We start from the raw sequence: 22,078 nt of genomic DNA, 5'->3' as shown, positions 1-22,078 counted from the left end.
TCCTCTCCCTCACGGCACCAGGCTCCTGTCGATCTCCATCCTGGCCAGAGTTACTCCTGGGACTTCATCGTCGCGACGTAGGAACCCCACTCCTGGGGGCCGATTTTCTGGCGCACTTCGGCCTGCTAGTCGACGTGGGCGCAAGCGCCTCCTCGATACCGACTCCTGCCGGTCTCTCCCCGTTAACGGCGGGACCCAGACCCACCATCAGCGCCCGTCGCCCCCACCAGTATGCACACCTTCTGTCGGAGTTCCCTGAGGTGTTTAAGCCCGAGCTTCGCCAAGTCCCGGGGCCCCAGCCAAGCACGGCATATACCACCATATAGTGACTAAAGGGCCCCGACACATGCGAGTTCCGCAGGCTTCCCCTCAGCGCCTTCAGGAGGCGAAAAAGCATTCATGGAGATGGAACAGATGGGCATCTGCAGGAAAGCCTCCAGTCCATGGGCCTCCCCCTCCACATGGTGCAGAAACCGGACGGCTCCTGGAGACCCTCTGCGGCGACTACAGGCGGCTCAACATTGCAACAGAGCCCGACCACTACCCTCTACCCAATATGCAAGACCTCACGGCCTCCTTTCACGGGGCCAAAATATTCACTAAATTGGACCTTCTTAAATCTTATTTCCAGGTACCTGTTGCGCCAGAGGACATACCAAAGACAGCCATCATCACGCCCGCTTCGGGTCCTATGTGTTCGCCTTCTCCACCTTCGGGCTGAGGAACGCCGGGCCACCTTCCAGCGGCTCATGGACAGCATCCTGGGGACCTAAAATTCTGCGTCTGCTAAGTCGACGACATTCTCATATTTTCCAGGTCTCACTGGCGAACACCAGAGGCACATCAAAGCAGTCCTCCAGCGCCTCCAAGAAAACGGCCTCGTCGTCCGTTTCGACAAGTGCACCTTCATCCCAGAAAGCAGAATTCCTGGGTCACGAGGTGTCTCCGACAGGCGTCCGCCCTCTTACATCGAAAGTGGCAGCCGTGGCCAAGTTCCCGACACCCACCTCCATCAAGGCCGTCCAGGAGTTCCTTGGGATGGTAAACTTCTACAGGCGGTTCATCCCGGGATCGCGCACACCACGCCCCCAGACGAAAGTCCTAAAAGGTCAACCGGTCCCTGTCTTGGGGACCCAGCCAGCAGCAGGCCTTTTCCTGACGGGCGCCCTCACCAAGGCAACCGCCTGGGCACCAGAGATCCCCAAGGCTCCCCCTCCAGCTGACGAGAGACGCCAGTAACGTTGCCTGCGGTGCTGTTCTGGAGCAAATCATCAACGCCCCCAGCCCATCGCCTTCTTCAGCAAGAAGTTCAGTCCCACAGAGTCCCGCCAGCACCTTCGACAGGGAACTCTGCGCGATGTACCGCGCCAGTTCGGCACTTCAAGTTCCTCCTGGAGGGCGCCCTTCACAATCTTCACAGACCACCAGCCACTGGTTCACGCCTTCACGAAGCAGGGGCGCGCGGTCTTCCAGACAGCAGCGCCACCTCTCAGCCATAGCCGAATTTACCTGTTCCGTCAGGTACCTCCCGGCAAGAAAAAATCCGTGGCAGACGCCCTCTCAGAGTCGAGTTGAACGCAGTGCAGCTTGGTGTAGATTACCAGGACCTTGCCAGAGAACAGGCCGCTGACCCCAGAAACCCCAGCATACCGCACCGCCATCACATCCCTCAAGTGGCGGACGTGACCCTCGCCCCGGAGGCCCCAGCCTGCTCTGTGACATCAGCACAGGCCAGCCCCGCCCTTTGGTTCCAGCCTCACGCCGCCGCCAGGTATTCGACATCATTCACGGCCTCTCCACACCCCTCCGCAGGACCACGCCAAACTGCTTTCAAAAAAGTTAAGTCTGGCACGGGGTGCAAGGACGCCACAGCCTGGGCAAAACAGTGCCTGCAGTGCCAGACCAGTAAAGTGGGTGGGTCACACGCAGTCGGGGTAGGCGAGTTCCCACAGCCAGGGCGCCGCCGGCCACATCCACATCGACGTCGTCGGGCCCCTTCCCCATCAGGCGGATCCAGATACCTCCTCACGGTGGTAGACCGTTCGGCGAGGTGGCCCGCCACACCCATGCAAGAAGCCACCGCCAGCGCGTGCGCTGAGGCCCTGCTCTCCAGTTGGGTTGCCGCCGGCGTCCCGGACCACATCACAACCGACAGGGGCCCTTTCCTCTCCGAGTTGTGGTCTGCCCTGGCTCAACTGCTGGGAACCACGCACCACACCACCACAGCGTACAACCCAGCGCCAACGGCCTGGTTGAACGGTTCCACAGGTCCTAAAGTCATCCCTCATGGCCGCTGCACCGCCGAGGACTGGAAACATCAGCTGCCGTGGGTCCTCCTCGGGTTGAGGACCGCCCCAGAGCCGACGGCACCCCATCCGCAGCTGAACAAACCTATGGGGAACCCCTCGTGGTGCCGGGAGAGCTCGTGACGGATGAACGCCACTCCCCATCTCTGCAGAGGCTCCGCGACGTGGCGGCAAGTTCGCCCCTTGCAGGCGCTCATCCATCGACAAAGCAACCACCTTCATGCCGCCAGCTGTCATCCGCCACCCACGTCTTCGTCAGAGTCGGCGCCGTCCGTCCACCACTAACTGAGCCCTACAGGGGACCTTCCGCGTGCTGGAGCGGAACAGCAAGGCGTTCCAGCTGGCACTCCCAGGCAAGAACGACTGGGTTTCCATAGACCGGCTAAAGCCCGCCTTCCTGTCGGAGAGTCCCGGCAGCGACGCAGCACCCCTTCCGCCCAAACGCACTCCAGCACGCCCTCACCCCGCAGGCGCCGCCCCAGGAAGGAACCGCCCAAACAGCAGCCTCACAGGCGGGAGGCCCCTCAGTTATCTTCAAGGAGCCGCGGCACCCCTTCAGCGTCCCAGCAGATACAGGGGATTAATCAGGCGCGTCCCTCGTCTTGGGGAGTATTTGTAAAGTCACCAAGTGGCGCCAGGATAGTGTTTCAGGCGGCGCCATTAATTAAGTCTCCGCTGAGCTTGTTTTCTTTGGTGACTTCCCGTTTTCTTCAAGCTCAATTAGTCACGCCTAAAACGTGCCAGGTCACGCATTTTAATCATTTTTACTTTATGGTATTTATACGAATGTCACATTGTGTATCACATGTTTCTTCATTCACAGGCATCAAGACTGTATCTATATTGTAGCTCTGTATGTTTTGTATTGTAATTTGTACTCGTTCACTGCATATTATTGTTTATTGTTTCGACCTCAGGTCACAGTCAATTCCATTGTCTCTCACGGCCGGCGTCAGTCGGCCGCAATATAAGCTGCCTGGATCTGTAATAAAGTAGCAGTAACTTTTACCTGCTCGTTTCTTTGACACCTTACAGATAAGCCATTTTGGTGTGCCCTACAACTTAAATACAGACAGAGGCCCGGCATTCTTATCGGAGCTCTGGGTCTCCCTGGCACACCTAATGGGGAACTCTCCACAGTACGACGGCATATAACCCTACATCCAACGGCATGGTGGAAAGTACCCACCGTTCATTGAAGGCAGCTGTGATGGCACGTTGCACCAATGACAATTGGAAGGCGCAGCTCCCCTGGGTCCTGCTGGGTCTCCGCACTGCAACAAGGGCAAACAGCGATGAATCTCCCGCAGAGAAAGTCTACGGCAAAACACTGGCCGTACTGGGAGAGTTCTTCCCCACGGAGCCGGATGTCGCAGATACGCCCCTTCCAAGGCTGAGGGAAATAGCAAAGAGGTTTGCACCCTGCCGAAAGACTTTTGCGGACAGGATTCACGTCCACAGCCCAAAAGACCTGGATTCCTGCATGCATGTCTTCATCAGGATCAACGCCCACTGCCCACCCTTTACCAGACCATACAGAGGCCCATACCATGTCGTCAGTAGGGCAGCCAAGGCCTACCTCGTCAACATCCACGGGCAGGAAGACTGGGTTTCTGTCAACAGGCTAAAGCCAGCCTTCTTGATGGACAGCGGAACTCGGGAGGAAACCAGCAGGTGTCCCAGAATTCCTCCACAAAACAAGGCCTTGGATGAACCCATCGGGATGGAGTGACTTTTATCGCCGTGTGGTTCCATTAAAGGCTCTCTGAAGGTAAAGCGGCCGTAGTGAGTCCGTTAATGGCGAAGCCAAAACGCTGTGTTTACCGACACTCCTCGGGTCACCAGTTGTGAAGACAAAAAGGTCGAACTGAGTATTTGATTTATTTACCTGGGATCAGGTATACATGACAGAGTGTGGACGGAAACGTAGTGCCCGATCTCCGATTACCGTGACCGCACTCTGAGCCATTTGTGTCTGTTGACAGTCAAACAAATGGCAATTTTAAGAGACATACATACATACAATGATAAAATACATATCGGCGAAAAGGACAGGAAATTCTACATATGAATATTTACATGAGATTCTTGACATGTCAATAAGTGTGATGCAATGAACGTGATTGATGCGAAATGAAGAGACGTCTGACGTCTCTACACGACTAAAATTATGCCTCAAGATTTGAGGCATTTATTTTGATAAAAAATATCTCTAATGTGAGATTACAATTTAGATTAAATTTACAAAACGGGAAACATTATTATCTTGGCGAGCTAAACTCAGAAGCATTAAATGTTTGCATCAGCTGATCGGCGTCAATTTTGTAAGCGCCGGACGCCCTGTTGATTAGACCCCTAGAGTGTACTGCGTTAGCTCAGCTGGTGGACCGTCACCGTCGTTCATTAGGATTCCGAGGTAGTAGTCTGTCAACGCTCCAGGTACTCTCTGTTGCTGCTTAGTTATCTACCAGCAACAATGTCTGTGATATACCGCTCTTTAGTGCGCACGGCGGACAGATTCGTTCCACCAAAATTCCAGCCGATGTGGAATCATCCAGCAGGTGAGCCCTGCCATAATTACCACTTAGCCCACTAATTAAACATGTAGAATGGGGTAATTAGGAGTTTCGCAAGGCAGCAAAGCCTAGTTAGTCTACCAAGATGCATTTCAGAAGAGACCTCATGAAAACTAACAGTATGCCTTAGGCCTATCATAGACTACGGATAGCTAGTAGGCGCCCAATTTTTTTTTTTTTTTGTTTTTTTTTGCAAGTTACGCACACGGCAACTGTGATAAGTAGTGTACCATAGTTTAACCTGACCACTGAGCTTATTAACAACTATCCTAGGACTAGTCCTACAGCTTATTGTGGAATCCGAACGACATTTTAACGAGAGATGAATATCTATCACCAGAAATAAATTTCTCTAATTCTTCGTTGGCCGGTCGGAGAATCGAACGCAGGACCAGCAGAGTGCTAGCTGAGAACGATACCTATCCGTCCAATGAAGAACTGCTACTGTGGTCAAGGTACCGTACCCTTCAAGGGCAAGCGTGACAACTGAAAATATCCTCCTGTTTTTAGGCTTTTATTAGCAAGGCCTAGCCTACCTTTTAAAAACTCGGCAAGCAGTAGGCTGTGGTAATCATATTATTAGCCTGTTTATGGTAAATGATGATTGTTTCTTGGTAGGAACAGTTGTCTATGCACACCGAGGATTACTGCAATTTTCTCTAGCCTAACCAGACAGGAACAGTATGTAACCTGCACAATGCTATAGATCATGTATGCTAGTAATAAATTTACTTTATTTGGTAAGGACGAAGTAAACACTCATATCTGCCATAATGGATAATTAGCCTAACCTTTGATTATTCTCCATTACTCATACAGTAATTTGGTGCCACAGTGGGAAGCTGGGGTTTATCGATGGAGGACTTGAAAAACTACCTAAGTGTAGTTAAAGGGATGTATCTTTATCTAATGTAGGATGCCTGGTCCTTACCTGCTCAGGGGGCAAACCTGCCATAGAGCACTGTGAGTCATAGAGTAAAACAGGGATGCATCCTAACCAACACTTATATATATACTACACTGTAATCAGTAATCCTATGGTTTAGTGGTCCAAATTCACTTCATTACCTGAAGTCAAGATCAGCACACAGATTTATCAAATATTTATTGAATCATGGAAAACAATGAAAAAATGGATGCTTTATCTGCTTACAGAAACAGAGATTTTGGCAATTCTGAGTATTAGCTCCACACTTGTTTTTACCTTGGAAGATGGTTTTTTCTACACTTTTAGGGGTTTTGATACTGGCGGTGCATTTCTTTGTTCTCGGCCAAATGGAATGCCCCTTTGCCGTGTTTAGTACTGGCCCAGGGGTGGGGTTACCCATGCGCTAACAAGTTATTGCACTTTCTGGACAGGATATGAACAGTTCCAAACAGACATACCCGTGCTCTGTCTTGTGAAGATTGCGTGCGGAAACCCCTTGTTGGATGGACTTCAGGGGTTAATTACATTTGTGCGACAAAAATTGAATGTAAATCTGTATTAGTAACCAAAAAACTGTAGAAAAGTCAAGTTGGAAGGAAATCGCCGCCTTGGAGCTACTACTTAGATCAACCGAGATTTTTAAAAAACAAAGGGAATAAAGGGGAAAGGTAAATGAAGAAAAAACATGTCTTAGGGGATACTGACCCATAGAATTTTAAGAAAATCTTAAATCTCTGCTTCTGTAAGCAGATAAACTGCTCATTTTTTCAGATTTACCAAAAAGTGGCTGCTGAAGAGCAAGAGCCCGTGCCAGGTTCCTACCTGGTTCCTGGTTCCTAAACGCTCACTCCATAAACACAGTTGCGGGCATGCTACTACACTATTTGCGTGAGGTATTTTTTACAATCTCTGCTTCTGTAAGCGGATAAATTGCTAATTTTTTTAGCAATTTATCTGTTTGCAGATCTTTCGAAAGACGAAATTGAAAACAGGAGAGAAAACTTAAACATGCATACAAGGGAGCAGTGAATTTTGACCCCTAACCTGTAGGATTACCCTTTAATCTAATATAGATCTCTAAATCATAAGGTACCAGGTCCTATATGACACTTAGGACACCAGAAATCATGGTTATTTGTTTTCATGTTTGTTTCCCTCCCCAAAACTATAACCTGTTCCTACTGTAGTCCCCCATTCTTTTTATACTTAAAGATTTGTTAACTAAATGTTTCTAACTGAAATAAATTTCTAATTTTTAAAAATTGTCTCAACAACTATTGGAAAATCCAACCTGGCAAGGGTGACACTGTATTCTGCTTGATGTGCATAGCATATTCCATACCTTAAGAGTTGCAGTAGAATGCACACCTTTGTTTCTCTTGTCCCAATCCCAGTACAGTACAGTACTACACTTCGGTCAGCCACACTTGTTTTGTGGAGGAGAGGCATTTATCAGTGGAAGGGATTATGGCACTTTCAGATGGATACTTGTTTACATTTTGATTTTTCAAAAAGTTTAATAGTTAATGCCCACACCATCAGCAATTGTTACACATAAGGTAGCCACTGTTCAACTGGACATAATGGATATTGAAGACTGGGAAGAATCAGAAAAGAACTGGAAAGTACATCATGATACATGGTGAAGTTTTACCTGCTAAAGTGTTACATAACTAATGTGTAAAAACCAAAAAGAATTTACAAGCACTAGCAAACAGCAGTTTCATTTCAGGTTGTTAACATTTCCAAAACAATGTCTTAAGAACTAACAGAAGACATTCAAAAGAACAGTTGTTGACTTAATATGTATATTGTATTATTCACTTCCCTCTTGTATTCCCTGTGAAAAAATTACCAATGTGACCATCATTGAACCTTTTCTGATAATACCATTGGCAGGGTATTAAAGTATCATAGTACTACTTCTAAACTGTTAAAATATGGCTTTTATGATAGTTATTACAGATTCAAACTAATCTGCATCAAAGATGTTTGATTAAACCATTAGGCTACTACACTTCCCCATACAGTATCTAGCTTGACAGCAGTAATGGGAGACCACAGTGCAATCTGGGGATATTGGTTGGAGAACAAAAATGAGTGAAAGTCAGGGATGCACAGCTCTGACCTAATGAAGGCTGCTGGGGTTTACCCATTTTGGTGGGGGTTGGGATTCTTTGCCTCCCTCTCCCACAGGCCTGATTAATTCTAAAGCTATTATTTCTTATTGACCCATCATCAGAAATGGTTGGATTGTACTGTAATATATTAATTGGGTATTTATGTCAGAAATGAGGATCAGATTCATTAAAAGTGCATAAAAAAAAGTTACTTTTATGAAGAAAAGGATTGATCGTCCCCAAAAGGGATTCATCATGATCTAGCCTCACTAGCACACATCATCCTGTTTGACTGGGAGGGTGGGGTCCTGGCTCCCATTGGACCCCCCCATAGAGATCTTTGAATTAACCCCTAACTTTCAGCTTAGGAGATCAAAGGTTTTGCTTCTTTCCAGGGCTCTGTGTTGACCATTCCCTGTAGAATTCCTTTAAGCCTTGCAGATTCCAGTGATGTCATTCTATTCCTAATTTGTAAAATGTCGATGACATCTGGTGAAAATTTTAATACTGTATGTCATTTTGACATTCTTTTTTGTTTTCCTTTTTTGAAATACTGCATTAAAGAAAGGTACTCGGCTTCAAAATGATATCAAAACCAAGCTTTATGTCTGAAAATGAAATTCACATGTAATGAAAGAAAATCATTGCTTTGTCAAAAATTGATCACTGTGTGCTTTGCCCAGACAAATTTTGGGATCCCCAAACCTCAGAGTTAACTGTGGTTAATGAATTACCACATACTGTACCTGTTTTCTCTTCTTAAGAATTAAAACGTACTGATTTTACTGAATTTCTTACTAAATTATTAGTCTGCTTCATTCTTTTATGAAACAATTATGAATTTGGTGGAAGTAAGGGGCAACATACATGTAGGAAAGCCATTATGCAACTGAAGTTAGAGAGGTGCCAAAAACGATGTTCTAAGAAATTTGGGACTTCAGTTTCTCACTTGGCCAAAAGGATTATGAAAATGTGACATGCTTAGTGGACAGCAGTTTTATTCAGAAGGAGCCCTCTAGATACACAAGTGATGACTAGTAAAAGGATTGTTGTTTTTTTTTCACACTTTATAGAAATTAGAATACCCTTCTAAAATAAATGTTATTTAGAAGATAGATGAAATTCACTATGGTAGTTCTGGAGAATAGGGCCTTGGTAGTTTTGTCTAATTATCATTGTATTTTAGACATTGTAGAGTGCAAGGCCTGATTTGGTCGAGTGTTGGAATTAATTGTTACAATTACATAGATTTTTCAGTTATGGAACCTTATAAAAAATACAAAATACTACACACTGATATCTTCTAATGACCTTGAGGCAGTTACACAACAAAAAGTACAGTTAATGGGTTCAGGATGAAGTGTTTAGTAATTAGTGGTTTTTCCATCCTGTTACAGGTATTTAAAATTTATGATCACTCCTCTTAAGTATCATAAGACATGTTTACAAAATTAACATTTTCATAAGTGTCAGATAGAAATGAAGTTGCCAGTGTCAAGTAGGAGTACTGTTCCCTGACATTTCAGTGATATTCTTGAAATTTTTAAAATGAAAATGGGTGAGAATTCTTTTCCTCTTTTCTGTTAACACAGTACTATGTTTATTATGAAATGTCTGTACAGTATCCCTCTCCTATGTTTCTGCTTCCAGTTTTGAAAACCTGTGAGTTTATGATTGTTTGTCCCTTTTTTCTTGGCAAATTCTGTTAAAATCATCATGGTAAGCTGGATGGTGTGATGGTCCCATCACATGATTATAGCATTATCAAAATCACTGACTGGTTTCACTTATAAACTGCATTAAGTACATTATGAAAAGTTTTATCTGTATGACAAATACTACATTGCTAGAATGAACCTTTTTTTTCCTCACTCTCAAATGTATAACTTTCATATTGTGCAATTGATATTTTTGTGTAAGTAATTTACTGGAAGAATACTAAATTGTTTTTAATCAGAATAGCTTTGACCTATTGCCCATAGTAATGCATTGCTAGTTTGTTGAGATATGACAATTTAGATGGTGAACATTTAATTTTGTATCACATTGTTTTTGAGAACTGGTTATATATAATAACAGATAAGAAAATACTTAAATTATTAAAGCAATATATTTGGATATTCACAAGTTGCTTCATTTTTCTTAATCCCTGTTACAGTATTCTACTACATTAGTTGAATATGCTGTTAATGATAAGCGTTGCCTTTTCTAAAGTATTACGGGTGACTAATTAAGATTTTTTTGTAATTCCTATGTTGTAATTTAGATCTTGGTAGCTTTCGTTTGGTTTGATAGCATATAAAAGGCTTAATATGTAAACTGTTGCACATCAAGTAGATCTCAAAGTGAATGGTAAAAATGGTAGGGTGTGGAACCCAACAATCACCCCTAATAATTGGTAATGTCCTCCTATTGTCAATGAATCAGCTGTCTTAAGTTGGGTGCTTCATGCATTGGACACATCGTGGTCTTTTATGCATTTTAGTACGGTATGTGGAGTTCGCTTAAAGATTTTTCTTTTATGTATTCATGAATTTTTGGTATAAATATTAATCTTGTCTCAGCTATAGATTAATAGCCTTTGGATATTTAGGAAATACAAATATCTCTCTCTCTCTCTCTCTCTCTCTCTCTCTCTCTCTCTCTCTCTCTCTCTCTCTCTCTCTCTCTCTCTCTCTCTCTCTCTCTCTCTCTCTCTATTTACAACCCTTGTTCTCATGGTTTTCATTCTTTTCAGGTCCTAAAACTGTTTTCTTTTGGGCTCCTGCCTTCAAGTGGGTAAGTAATCAATTTCTCCTTGAAAAGGATATTTCCTTAGCAAGTTAAAAATGGAATGGTGATATTGTCATTTTTTTTCCTGAAAGCTCAACTTCTTTCCAGATGAAGATATGATTGTTGATCATCTCAGACTCAGTGGTTGATTTGGGTTGCTATCATAATGTATGTAGTAAATCTATGCTCAGTAATGGTGCTGCATATCTGCATATAAAGAATCACTAACTAGCAACTAACATGCTGTATATTGATTGCTTCTTTGGAAGTGAAAACAAATTATTTTATAAGATAATGCCATAATATATTTCAAAAGATTGAGCTCTGTTATATTATCAGAACTATAAAAAACTATTACTCATGGACAATTTCAGAAAATAGTGTCGAAACATTTCCAAAAAAATTTAGTTCATCCAGTGCTGATGTGTTTGACAAAGAAAGATCTTATCAAACCTATATTCTATTGTTAGAATAATAAAAAAAATTCTGTAACACTGATATTGCTTGCATTGCAACCTTAAAATTTTAAATACAGTAGTGTTATTTGATTACTTTACACTTCAACACTGGAAAATAGATGAATGAATATGAAAGTTTTAATGTAGCAAAAACACATCTACCGATAACAACGAGTGGGCGTAGCCTGTGTGATGCAACCATTTGAGTGGCGACAACATGAACCAGCTGGAACTTGGGTTTACAAATTGTGGACACAATGAAATAATCTTTAAAATATTTTTATTCTATATTTGTTATAGGAATATTTGTATTTGCAGAAAAAATAAAATTGGGGTATGTATTTCTTAACCACTTCAAAAATAATGGGCTAGTAGCAAATATTTGCCAATACAATTACACTTTTGTTAATGCAAAGATTTTATTCTTAGACCTAGGCATGTTTGTTTCATATATGTAACTTGCCAAGTAATTACATAGCTATACTTTCCACTCGCACGTCAGTTAAAAATTTGAAGTTCACGGTAGGGATTCATTTGTTTATAGTGTAGGTAACTACCCTGCCCCCTGTCAGGGAACAATAGGTACAATGTAACAGCAATCTTCACTACTTTTCTGCCGGCTTTACTGTCAACATTGAATGGTTTGGTGGTTGAATTTGAGGAATTTTCTTCGCTTTTCCCAAGGATGTGGTGAAGTACAGAATTTTTTGGATGGGATGAGAAGAAATGGAAGTGGTTTTCCAGCCTTGTCTGATTCCAATTCATTAAGTATTAGGTATTGTAGTTTTGCAGACCACTGAGCTGATTAACAGCTAGTCATAGGCTGGCCCACAAGTGTTCGACTTATTTGATGAATGTGGATGGGATGAGAAGAAACTGGTTACTTCTCCAACGGGATAAGTTAGGTAGAGATGGAAAAGGAACCAGCTGTTAGAGCTGGAATGAATTTCTGTCACCAGAAATTGACCGTAAATTCCTCTCCTGCTCTTGCTTTATCCCCATCATCAGCCGTCCATCGACTCCGGGAATTGAACTCGGATAAGTTTGATTGTAAATTCGATCTTGTAGCTCTAATACTGTGTCTAAGTTGGGTGACCCGTCAAAGTCCTTATTTGGATAAGTTAGATAGAGATAGGAAAAGGTTTGGGGAGATGGACGTTGAGCTAGTGTGAAGCTGAAAGTGTTATGGTAATAGTGATTCAGAGTGTAGAGCCTATAAATCACTAACATTCAACTCATTGACCAGTATCAGTAATGCATTGACTGTAACATTCCTTCTCCTGCCCTTTTTATCCCCATCCTTGTTTTTGTTTTTCGTCCTCCTAATAATTCTCCATCGAGAAATTGCTAAAAAATATCCTGGCTCCCATGCTAAAAGTAAAAAAAAGTTACTGATCCCAGTCTTGTAAATTTAGCCTATTTTACAACAAATATGCCAAAAATTTGTTACCGCTTTTATTTTTATCTGTTTTGATATTGTGTAAATAATAATTTTAGAAAATCTTGTAATTTATTTATTAAAAAAACATAAGTTAATACTTGTGTCTAAGTTGGGTGAAACAGTCATTTCAACTTCTCGTGTCATTCCTTTCCATGGACAAAGTGCAGAGTATTAAACAAGTGTCAGTGCCAGTGGAGGAGGTGGTTGTCCGTCCCGCTGATGCTCCCAGACGAAGGTCACTGTCACACCCCTGAACCTGGGAGCAGACATACTGGAGGTCCAAAGGAGGTTAGCGGGGTTTGCCCACAGGCAGTCACCCCCTCATCCAACTCAGTGCTTTGTAATTCTGACAGACGTTGGAAAGTATCACAGTGAGCACCCACCAGTTATTGTCTGACTCTAGTGCTAATAAGAGGCGTTTTTGGGGCTTCCCAGGTGAATCTCGTCCCTTGAAGAGACATCGTGATAGAGACGCCTCCCTTTTCTCCAAAGCGTGCTAAAGACCGTTCCGCTAGTCCACAATTGGGTTGCAGACTTGGCGCAGCCCTGTTCACCCTTCCGAGCATTCACATGCTGAACTTCTTTGCTCGGCTCGTAAGTGCTCTTCTAAGAAACGCTCTTCTTCTTCCAGGCACCCATATGAGTGTCCAGAGTGTTCGCAAGACCGCCTCCCAGTCATCAAGTGTCAGCCTGACACTAACTGTCCACCCGACTTCCACTGAATGCACACCTATGTCATCGTCTCTAACTCACATACCTGAAGATCCTTCTTTCGTGCATATCAAGAAATAGTTGGAAGATGTTTTGGGCCCTCACATAAGCCTTCTCAAGACCTTACTTTATCACTGTTTCTTCAGAGGAGGAAGTAGTAGTACCAGCCCTCCTCCTACAGCTTATGCTTCTCTGATGAGATATTTTTTGGCAACCTTCCCCTCTCACTTCCAACCAGCTGCTCCAGTGTCACCCACTTCCACATTCCTTATAAGAAACCCAGCAGATTCTAGTTTGCACCTACCTCAGATGGTTCTCTCTTCGTCTGCGAGAAAGGCGCTTAGAGAGGTAGAAGACTGGTTGTCCGTTAAGAGGGAACAAGGGAAGGCTGCTTTTGTCTTTCCTCCTGCTAGATTGACAGCCAGGAGATATCTCTCTGATTCGACCGGAGAAGCTCCTTCCTTGGGAGGTGCTGCCTCTTCCCAAGGTGACTTCTCAGGTTTGATAGACTTAGCTCGTCGCTCAGCGTTTTCTTCGGCTAAAGTTTTCTTTGCTTCTTCACAGTTTGATCACCTTGTGAAGCATTTGTTTCAAGTACTGGAATCTTCAGCTTTCTGGACTGGTTGATAGGAGCTCTTGCCAGGAAAATAGAAGTTTCATGATGTTTTAGCACCCGACTTGACTGTGGATTGGCTGGGTGTTTTATCCTGTGCGGATAAGGCAGTGAGGGATGGCTCCTCTGAAGTTGTGGGTCTTTTCACCACGGGAGTTTTGAAGAAGAGGGAGTTGTGGTGCTCCTTCACCAAGAGAGGAGTGACGTCGGTTCAGAGGTCTGTGCTTTTATATTCTCCATTGATAAGCAGTATTTGCTCCCTCAATCAGCGGTGAAGGAGATTGCCACCGATTTGCAGAAAAAATTAACCCAAGACCTTCTTGCACAATCGTAAAAGTGCCCTAAGGACCTTTCTGCCTTTTCTGCCAAGTCTGTCTCCCCTCTGCAACAGCATCCCTTTCGTGGAGGCAGACAGGGTTTCTCGAGACCCCGTTTCAAGGTGCGTTTCTCTGCTAAGTCCATCAAAAGGACTTCAGCCAAAACCTCTTCCAAAAAGTGACTCCTCTATCCTTCGTGTCCCCATGGGAGCCACTCTCCCTCTTCTGGCAGAAGTGGAGTGCAAGAGGCGCGGAGCCTTGGACGATCAAAGTTCTCAAAGAGGGTTACTCGATCCCGTTCTTAGAGTACCCTCCTCTTGTGAATTCGCTGATCGCATTGACGGCATACTCAGAGGGCTCCGAGAAGTTTGTAGCTCTCTCAGAGGAAGTTTCTTCCCTCCCAAGGAAGAAAACTATAGAGGTAGTGGAGGATCGGACTTAAACAGGATTTTACAACCGCTTGTTCATGGGGGGAATGGAGACCTGTCCTTGATGTCAGTGCTTTGAACTTCTTCATACATAAGACAAAGTTCAAAATACAGACAAATCAGTCAGTGTTATCCTCCATCCAGCAGGGCAACTGGATGATAACACTCGACATGCAGGACACGTATTTCCACGTTCAGTACATCCGTAGTCCAGGAAATACCTGAGATTTGTCTTCAGGGGCAAAGTCTTCCAGTTTCGGGCCCTTGGTTTCGGTCTCTCCACTGCTCCACAAGTATTCACGTGAGTCCTGTCACCCCTCGCGAGATGGCTTCACCTCCTAGGTATCAGCATAAGTCTATACCTAGACAACTGGCTCCTCCTCTCCCAGTTTCAGGAACAGTGCACGAAGGATCTGCAGACTACTCTTCTTCTTGCAGGGGAACTCGGACTTTTAAGCCTTAAACGCCTACTGGACGTATCATACGTCGACTAAAATTGTCTGTTGGGTGCCAAGTGGACATACCGTACGTCGACTACAAAAAATTTCAACCTTTGGTCAACTTTGACTCGACCGAAATGGTCGAAAAACGCAATTGTAAGCTAAAACTCTTACATTGTAGTAATATTCAATCATGTACCTTCATTTTGCAACAAATTGGAAGTCTCTTGCACAATATTTCGATTTATGGTGAATTTTTGAAAAAAACTTTTTTCTTACGCCCGCTCGGTAACTCGGCCGAAAATTTCAGAAATTCTTTCGTCATTTTGTCATAATTTTTGCACTGTTCTATATTAGCCATTACATAAAGTTTTATATATGAAAATGTGCAATTTCATGTACAATACAACAGAAAATAACTCATGGTTGTAGCTTTTATCAGTTTTGAAATATTTTCATATAAATCACGATACCTGCCAAAATTTCAACCTTCAGTCAACTTTGACTCGACCGAAATGGTCAAAAAACGCAATTGTAAGCTAAAACTCTTACATTCTAGTAATATTCAATCATTTACCTTCATTTTGCAACCAATTGGAAGTCTCTAGCACAATATTTCGATTTATGGTGAATTTTTGAAAAACTTTTTTCCTTACGTCCGCGCCAGAAATTCTTTCGTCACGTTGTCGTAATGTTTGCACTGTTTTATATTAGTCGTTACGTAAAGTTTTGTATATGGAAATGTGCGCAATTTCATGTAGAATACAACAGAAAATAACTCATGGTTGTAGCTTTTTATCAGTTTTGAAATATTTTCATACAAATCACGGTAACTGCCAAAATTTCAAGCTTTGGTCAACTTTAACTCGACCGAAATGGTAAAAACGCAGTTATAAGCTAAAACTCTTACATTCTAGTAATATTCAATCATGTACCTTCATTTTGCAACAAACTGGAAGTCTCTAGCACAATATTTCGATTTATGGTGAATTTCTAAAAAAATTTTTTCCTTACGTCTGCGCTATGAAACTCGGCGAACATCTCAGAAATTCTTTCGTCATGTTGTCGTAATGTTTGCATCGTTTTACATTAGTCGTTACATAAACTTTTATATATGAAAATGTGCGCAATTTCATGTAGAATACAACAGAAGATAGCTCATGGTTGTAGCTTTTATCAGTTTTGAAATATTTTCACATAAATCACGATAACTGCCAAAATTTCAACCTTCGGTCAACTTTAACTCGACCCGATGGTAAAACGCAAATTGTAAGCTAAAACTCTTACATTCTAGTAGTAATCAATCGTTTACCTTCATTTTGCAATAAATTGGAAGTCTCTAGCACAATATTTTCTATTTATGGTGAATTTTTGAAAAAAACATTTTCCTTACGTTTGCGCGGTAACTCGGCCGAACATCTCAAATTCTTTCGTCTCGTTGTCGTAATATTTGCACCATTTTATATTAGTCGTTACATAAAGTTTTATATATGAAAATGTGTGCAATTTCATGTACAATACAACAGAAAATAACTCATGGTTGTAGCTTTTATCAGTTTTGAAATATTTTCATATAAATCACGATAAATAGAAAAAATTCTACTTTCGGTCAACTTTAACTCGACCGAAATGGTCGAAAACTGCAATTGTAAGCTAAAACACTTACAGTCTAGTAATATTCAATCAATTAGCTTCATTTTTCAACAAATGGGAAGTCTAGCACAATATTTCGATTTATGGTGAATTTTTAAAAACATTTTTTTACGCCCCACGTTAAATTCATGCATCATTTTGTGATATTTTCTCTGTGTTGCTTTGATCGTTTTACAGTTTGTTATATACCAAAATCATCGCAATTTAGTGTACAATACAACTAAAAAAATTAACTCATTAGCTTTAACCGTTGTGCTTACAGCGATTTGTATACAATTATATAAGAGTTTTTTTTTTTGTCATATATTCCAATATTTATATATGATAATGATATTTTTTTCATTTCTGATGGTTGCATACGAAACTTCAGGCAATGACAAAAATAGAGCCAAAAATGAACTCTTAATCTTAAAAACTAAGCGTGCTGTGATTTTTTGAAAAAAAACTTTTTTTCCGCTTCGGCACTAACTCACCGAACGCCGCCTGCATACGGGAGACGTTTTTGTAAATAGAAGCTCGGCGTTTAAGGGTTAATAAATCAAGAGAAGTCCCAACTAGCCCCAACTCAGGAGATTCTCTATTTGGGGATGAGGATTAACTCTGAGTTTTCGGGCTTCTCCTTCCCCAAAGAGGATAGAGTCCTGCCTTCAGTCTGTACAGGACCTTCTTTCGCTTCCAGTTTGCTCAGCGAATTGATGGATGAGTCTGCTGGGAAGCCTCTCATCCATAGAACAGTTTGTGAAGCCAGGAAGACGTCATATGAGGCCCCTTCAGTTCTTTCTACATGCAAGCTGGAACAGAAGATAGCACCCAGACACAGTGACATTTCCACCAGTTACGAACGAGATAAAGGAGGATCTCCAGTGGTGGAAGTCCAAGGAGAGACTTTCAGAGGGAAAGTCTCTTCTACTTCTGAGCTCTGACCTCTCCTTCTATGCAGATGCCTCAGGCCAGAGGTGGGGAGCTCTTCTGGACACTCGGAAAGCTTCCGCCACTTGGTCTTTGGATCAAAGGAAGCTGCATATAAACTCCAAGGAGTTATCTGCCATTCACCATGGCCTGAAGCATTTTGTGAAAGCAGTGGCAAACAGAACTGTGGTGGTACATTCCGACAACACCATGGCTCTCTCCTATATCAAGAATTAGGGTGAAACACACTTGTTCTCCCTTGGTCAGACACTAAAGGAGCTGCTAATTTGGACAGACCAGAATTAGGTCAGACTTATCACCAGATTCATCCACAGGAATGGAAATGTCTTGGCAGACAGATTAAGTTGACGGGGTCAGGTTCTTCTGACAGAGTGGACCCTGCACTCCAGTGTCTGCAACAGCCTCCGGAAGTTGTGGGGCAGGCCAACAATTTACCTCTTCATCACATCGAAGAATTACCATCTTCGTCTGTTTTGTTTGCCAGTCCCCCATCCTTGGGCACGGGCGACAGATGCAGTGTTGATAGACTGGTCGAACCTGGACCTCTACGCCTTTCCGCCATTCAGCATGGTGAGGGGGTTTCTCAACAAATTGAAGAGTCACAGAAACATATTGGTGGCCCTGATAGCTCCCTTTTGGCCTCTCAAAGAATGGTTCCCAGACCTTCTCAAGCTTCTTGTGGACTTCCCAAGGATACTGCCTCAAAATGCACATCTTCTCAAACAGCCTCATCTTTGGAAGTTCCATCAAGGACTATCCACTCTAGCTCTGACAGGCTTCAAACTATCTGGAGACTCGTCAGAGCGAAGGGCTTTTCAAAGCAAGCTGCGGAAGCTGTTTCTAGATATAAACGTAAGTCTATCAGCCGAGTCTACCAGGCCAAGTGGGCTATCTTCTGCAGGTGGTGCAGCAGCAACAATATCTCGTCTGCTAAAACCACTGTAAGCCAAATACTGTAGCGGACTTTCTTTTCTTTCTCAGGACTTCCAAAGGACTCTCTCCATTGACTATTAAGGGCTATAGAGCTATGCTGGGATCAGTCTTCAAGCATAGAGGAGTAGACTTGGCCTCCATTAAAGACCCAACGGATCTGATTAAGTTTTTCGAGACTTATAAACAGGTGAAGGACAACTCCGTGTCATGGAACTTGGCTGTTGTACTTAAATGGTTAAATGGTCCTGCTTTTGAACCTCTCTGTACCATTTCATTCAAGAATTTAACTAAAAAAACTCTTCTTCTTGTAGCCTTGGCAACTGCCAAAAGAGTAAGTGAGTTGCAGGCTATAGACAAGCGCATCGGTTTCTCGAAGGGAGATGCTGTGTTCACCTTCGTACTTGGCTTCCTTGCTAAGAACGAGTCCCCGTTTAATCCCTGGCCATGCTTGTTCTTTATTAAAAATATCATGGACATTCTGGGACCAGAGGAGGAAGGAAAGGGCACTGAGGTATTATTTAGACAGGACAAAGAGAATCAGAGACCCTGCCAGTAACCTCTGGTGTTCTGTCAAGAACCCTTCAAAACCATTGTCTAAGAATGCTCTGTCATTTTTTCTTAGAAGTCTGATCATCGAGGCACACTCAAATAGAAGGTGATGTCCTACCTTCCTTTAAGGTGAAAGCACATGATATTAGAGCTGTCACCACTTCCTATGCCTTTAGGCATAGTATGTCGCTCCTCAACTATCCTCCAGTCAACATACTGGAAATGCAATTCCATTTTTGCCTCAAACTATCTTAAAGAAATTGAAATAACGTATGAAAATTTCAGGTCCGTTACCTCAGGTCCAACCCTTCCTATCTGTAACTACTTTGCCCGGCTACCAGTGCCCACCAGTCTGTGTATGATGGTTTAATCTTTATTGCTGTTGGTGTTAGTAACTATTTTTATTGGTCTATTGTATTTTGGTACTGTGCCCAGGGCAAGGCAGTTTTTCTGTTTTGCTTTATGGGTGCAGAAACTCCTTCACTCTATCTCAAAACTAGGTGGCTTGCTCGGTATTGGGGAGGAAGCACAACCTTTGTAACCTTTGCCTTGAAATTTTAGATGTCGAGTTTTTTTAGGAGCCTGGGGGTACTTATACCCGGAGTGCCCACCAGTCTGTGGTAGTGGTATGATGGCTATAATCTATATTGTTGTTGGTGTTGGTAACTATTTTTGATTGGTTGTTATTTTGGTAAGGGCAAGGCAGTTTTTCTGTTTTTGCTTTATGGGTGCATGAAAGTTGTTTTCTAAGCCCCCACCTCAAAACTAGGGAATTATCACTTACCTTTCTGCTAAGTAACAGGTCAAGATGAGCAAGACCTAAGGCAGTAATCATCTACTGCAGCTCTCTTACCAGGTAAGATTACAACAAGCATTTTATCAGTGGTGTTGCAAATTCATCCTCTTATCTGATTGTTTTTGGAACAGAATATGTATTTATCCCACCACCTATCAATGTGGTTCAGATGATCACTGTTACATATATGAAAATGGTATTGTTTCTTACCTATTGTAATTACAAGATAAGAGCCCTCCCTCTTCCCCTGATGGAGATATTGATGATCGCTGTTACGTTGTACCCATTGTTCCCGGGACTATAAACAATAAACAAACGAATTGCTACCACGAACTTCAAATTTTTAACTGCCATGCGAGTGGAAAGTATACATAACTATGTAATTAATTTTATTATGAAAAAATACCATTTTTCTTTACATGCTAAAATTACATTACACTTAGCACTCACATTTCTTTATTAACAATTTCTGGCCAGAAAGCATTTGAAGTTGTCCACACATTGTTGCACTTCAAGTTTCCGTATGAAGGAATGAATTATACCCCAAAAGCAAAAAGGATTTTCAAGAAAATAACATTCTTATTAAAAAAAAAAAGTTGTATAGGCCATGGTAGTAATACTACTGTTATAGATGTTTAGATTAACAGCTATCTTCACAGTATAATTTAAATCATAATTTTTGTATTCTTCAAAGAACAGGTAATCTCAAAAAATAAATCCTTTAGTAAATGAGATTACATCTGAGCAGCTTTAGATTATATTTTTTAGGCCTGCAAATCATTTCTCTACATACAGGAAGTTTGAACATAGCCTTAAGCTTCTAAATTCAAAGTAAACTTTTTGTAATTCGCATTCCTGTTTTGAAAATTTTGTTATGACTGTTGAGATTACCAGGTCTGCAGTTGTATGTTGTAGAGGAAGTTACGATGACCATCCAAAGTAGCAAGTTAAGAGAGCTAGCATTGATGGCACTGCTAACCTTATCACACCCTTCTTTAAGCTGAGCAGTGAAAAAAAAAAAAAAATCAGTTCATGTCACGTAGATTACGAATTATACTAATGCATAGAAGGTATCATATTTACATACCTATAGGGAAAATAATTTTATAGGCGCATATGACATTGGAAATAAAAAAAAAATAAAAAAAAGGTTTAACACTACTGAACTTGGCAGCTGTTACATTGATTGACATTTTGGACTATGCAAAAATAATCCTGTTGCATCATATTTAAGCATGACTGTACTAAAAGAGAAGTATTTAGTTCAACATATAAACCAATATCAGCATTTTTTTTTTTACTAAACACTTAATGTTGTTGAGTTAAGTTCTTGTCATGTCAGCCTGATGGTCAGAATTAATTTATTTTGTTGATATATCCCAATTGTTATTTATTTTCTGTGCATTCTCCTGTTATACTGTTATTTATTTTTTACACTCTCTTGTTTTCCTATTATTTATTTTTATATTTTCTCCTGTTATCCTATTATTTATTTTTTATACAGTACTTTGTTCATGTCTTCTTGCTTTCACTCGTAGGTACTGTACATTATTTTGTACAGTTTCTTATGATATACCACAAAGTAATGCAGTAAATTTGAGAATACTACTGGTGATGTACAACATTGGATATTGAAGACATTGTCATTTTATAAACATTTTTACATCAACTTTTCCATTCTCCTCTGTCCTGTACCTTTTCTGCATTAACTCCTATGTGGTCTGTCTTCATCTAACCCTTTTTTCCATGGTTTTCTTTGCCTTCCCACAGCCTTCAAAACAGTGCCAGTCTTATTCTGTGAAACAAAACCATTTTCTACAAGGAAAAATAGAAAATTCAAGATAATTCAACTTTTTTGTATGTACAAATACTTGAAATCTGTTATACAGTAAACCCCCCCGTGTTCACGTTCTCACGATTCGCGGACTCACTGATTTGAGGATTTCTCTATGGAACATATATACAAATTATTCACGGAAAATTCACAGATTCGCGGTATTTTTCACTGAGAAATACTTGCTAATTACTGTATTTTCATATTTTTATGATTAAATGCACGTTTTGTGATAAAACTATTAAAATACTCAGATATAAGCATTTTTAGAGG

The 22,078-nt window shown here is 41.9% G+C and overlaps 1 protein-coding gene across 1 annotated transcript in view; it reads left to right on the top strand.

Annotated features, from left to right (window-relative positions):
• Nucleotides 1–4,556: 4,556 nt before the first annotated feature.
• LOC136825522 (mitochondrial pyruvate carrier 2-like) overlaps nt 4,557–22,078 on the top strand; it is a 56,423-nt gene continuing 38,901 nt past the window's right edge. Inside the window, exons 1-2 of the mRNA XM_067082096.1 lie at nt 4,557–4,867; nt 10,668–10,708. Coding sequence (XP_066938197.1) covers nt 4,783–4,867; nt 10,668–10,708 — 126 coding nt within the window. The 5' untranslated portion in view covers nt 4,557–4,782. The remainder of the gene's footprint in view (nt 4,868–10,667; nt 10,709–22,078) is intronic.

This window comes from Macrobrachium rosenbergii, chromosome 37 (genome assembly GCF_040412425.1).
Source record: "Macrobrachium rosenbergii isolate ZJJX-2024 chromosome 37, ASM4041242v1, whole genome shotgun sequence".
NCBI lineage: Eukaryota > Metazoa > Arthropoda > Malacostraca > Decapoda > Palaemonidae > Macrobrachium > Macrobrachium rosenbergii.
This window is presented reverse-complemented; position numbering and strand designations above follow the sequence as displayed.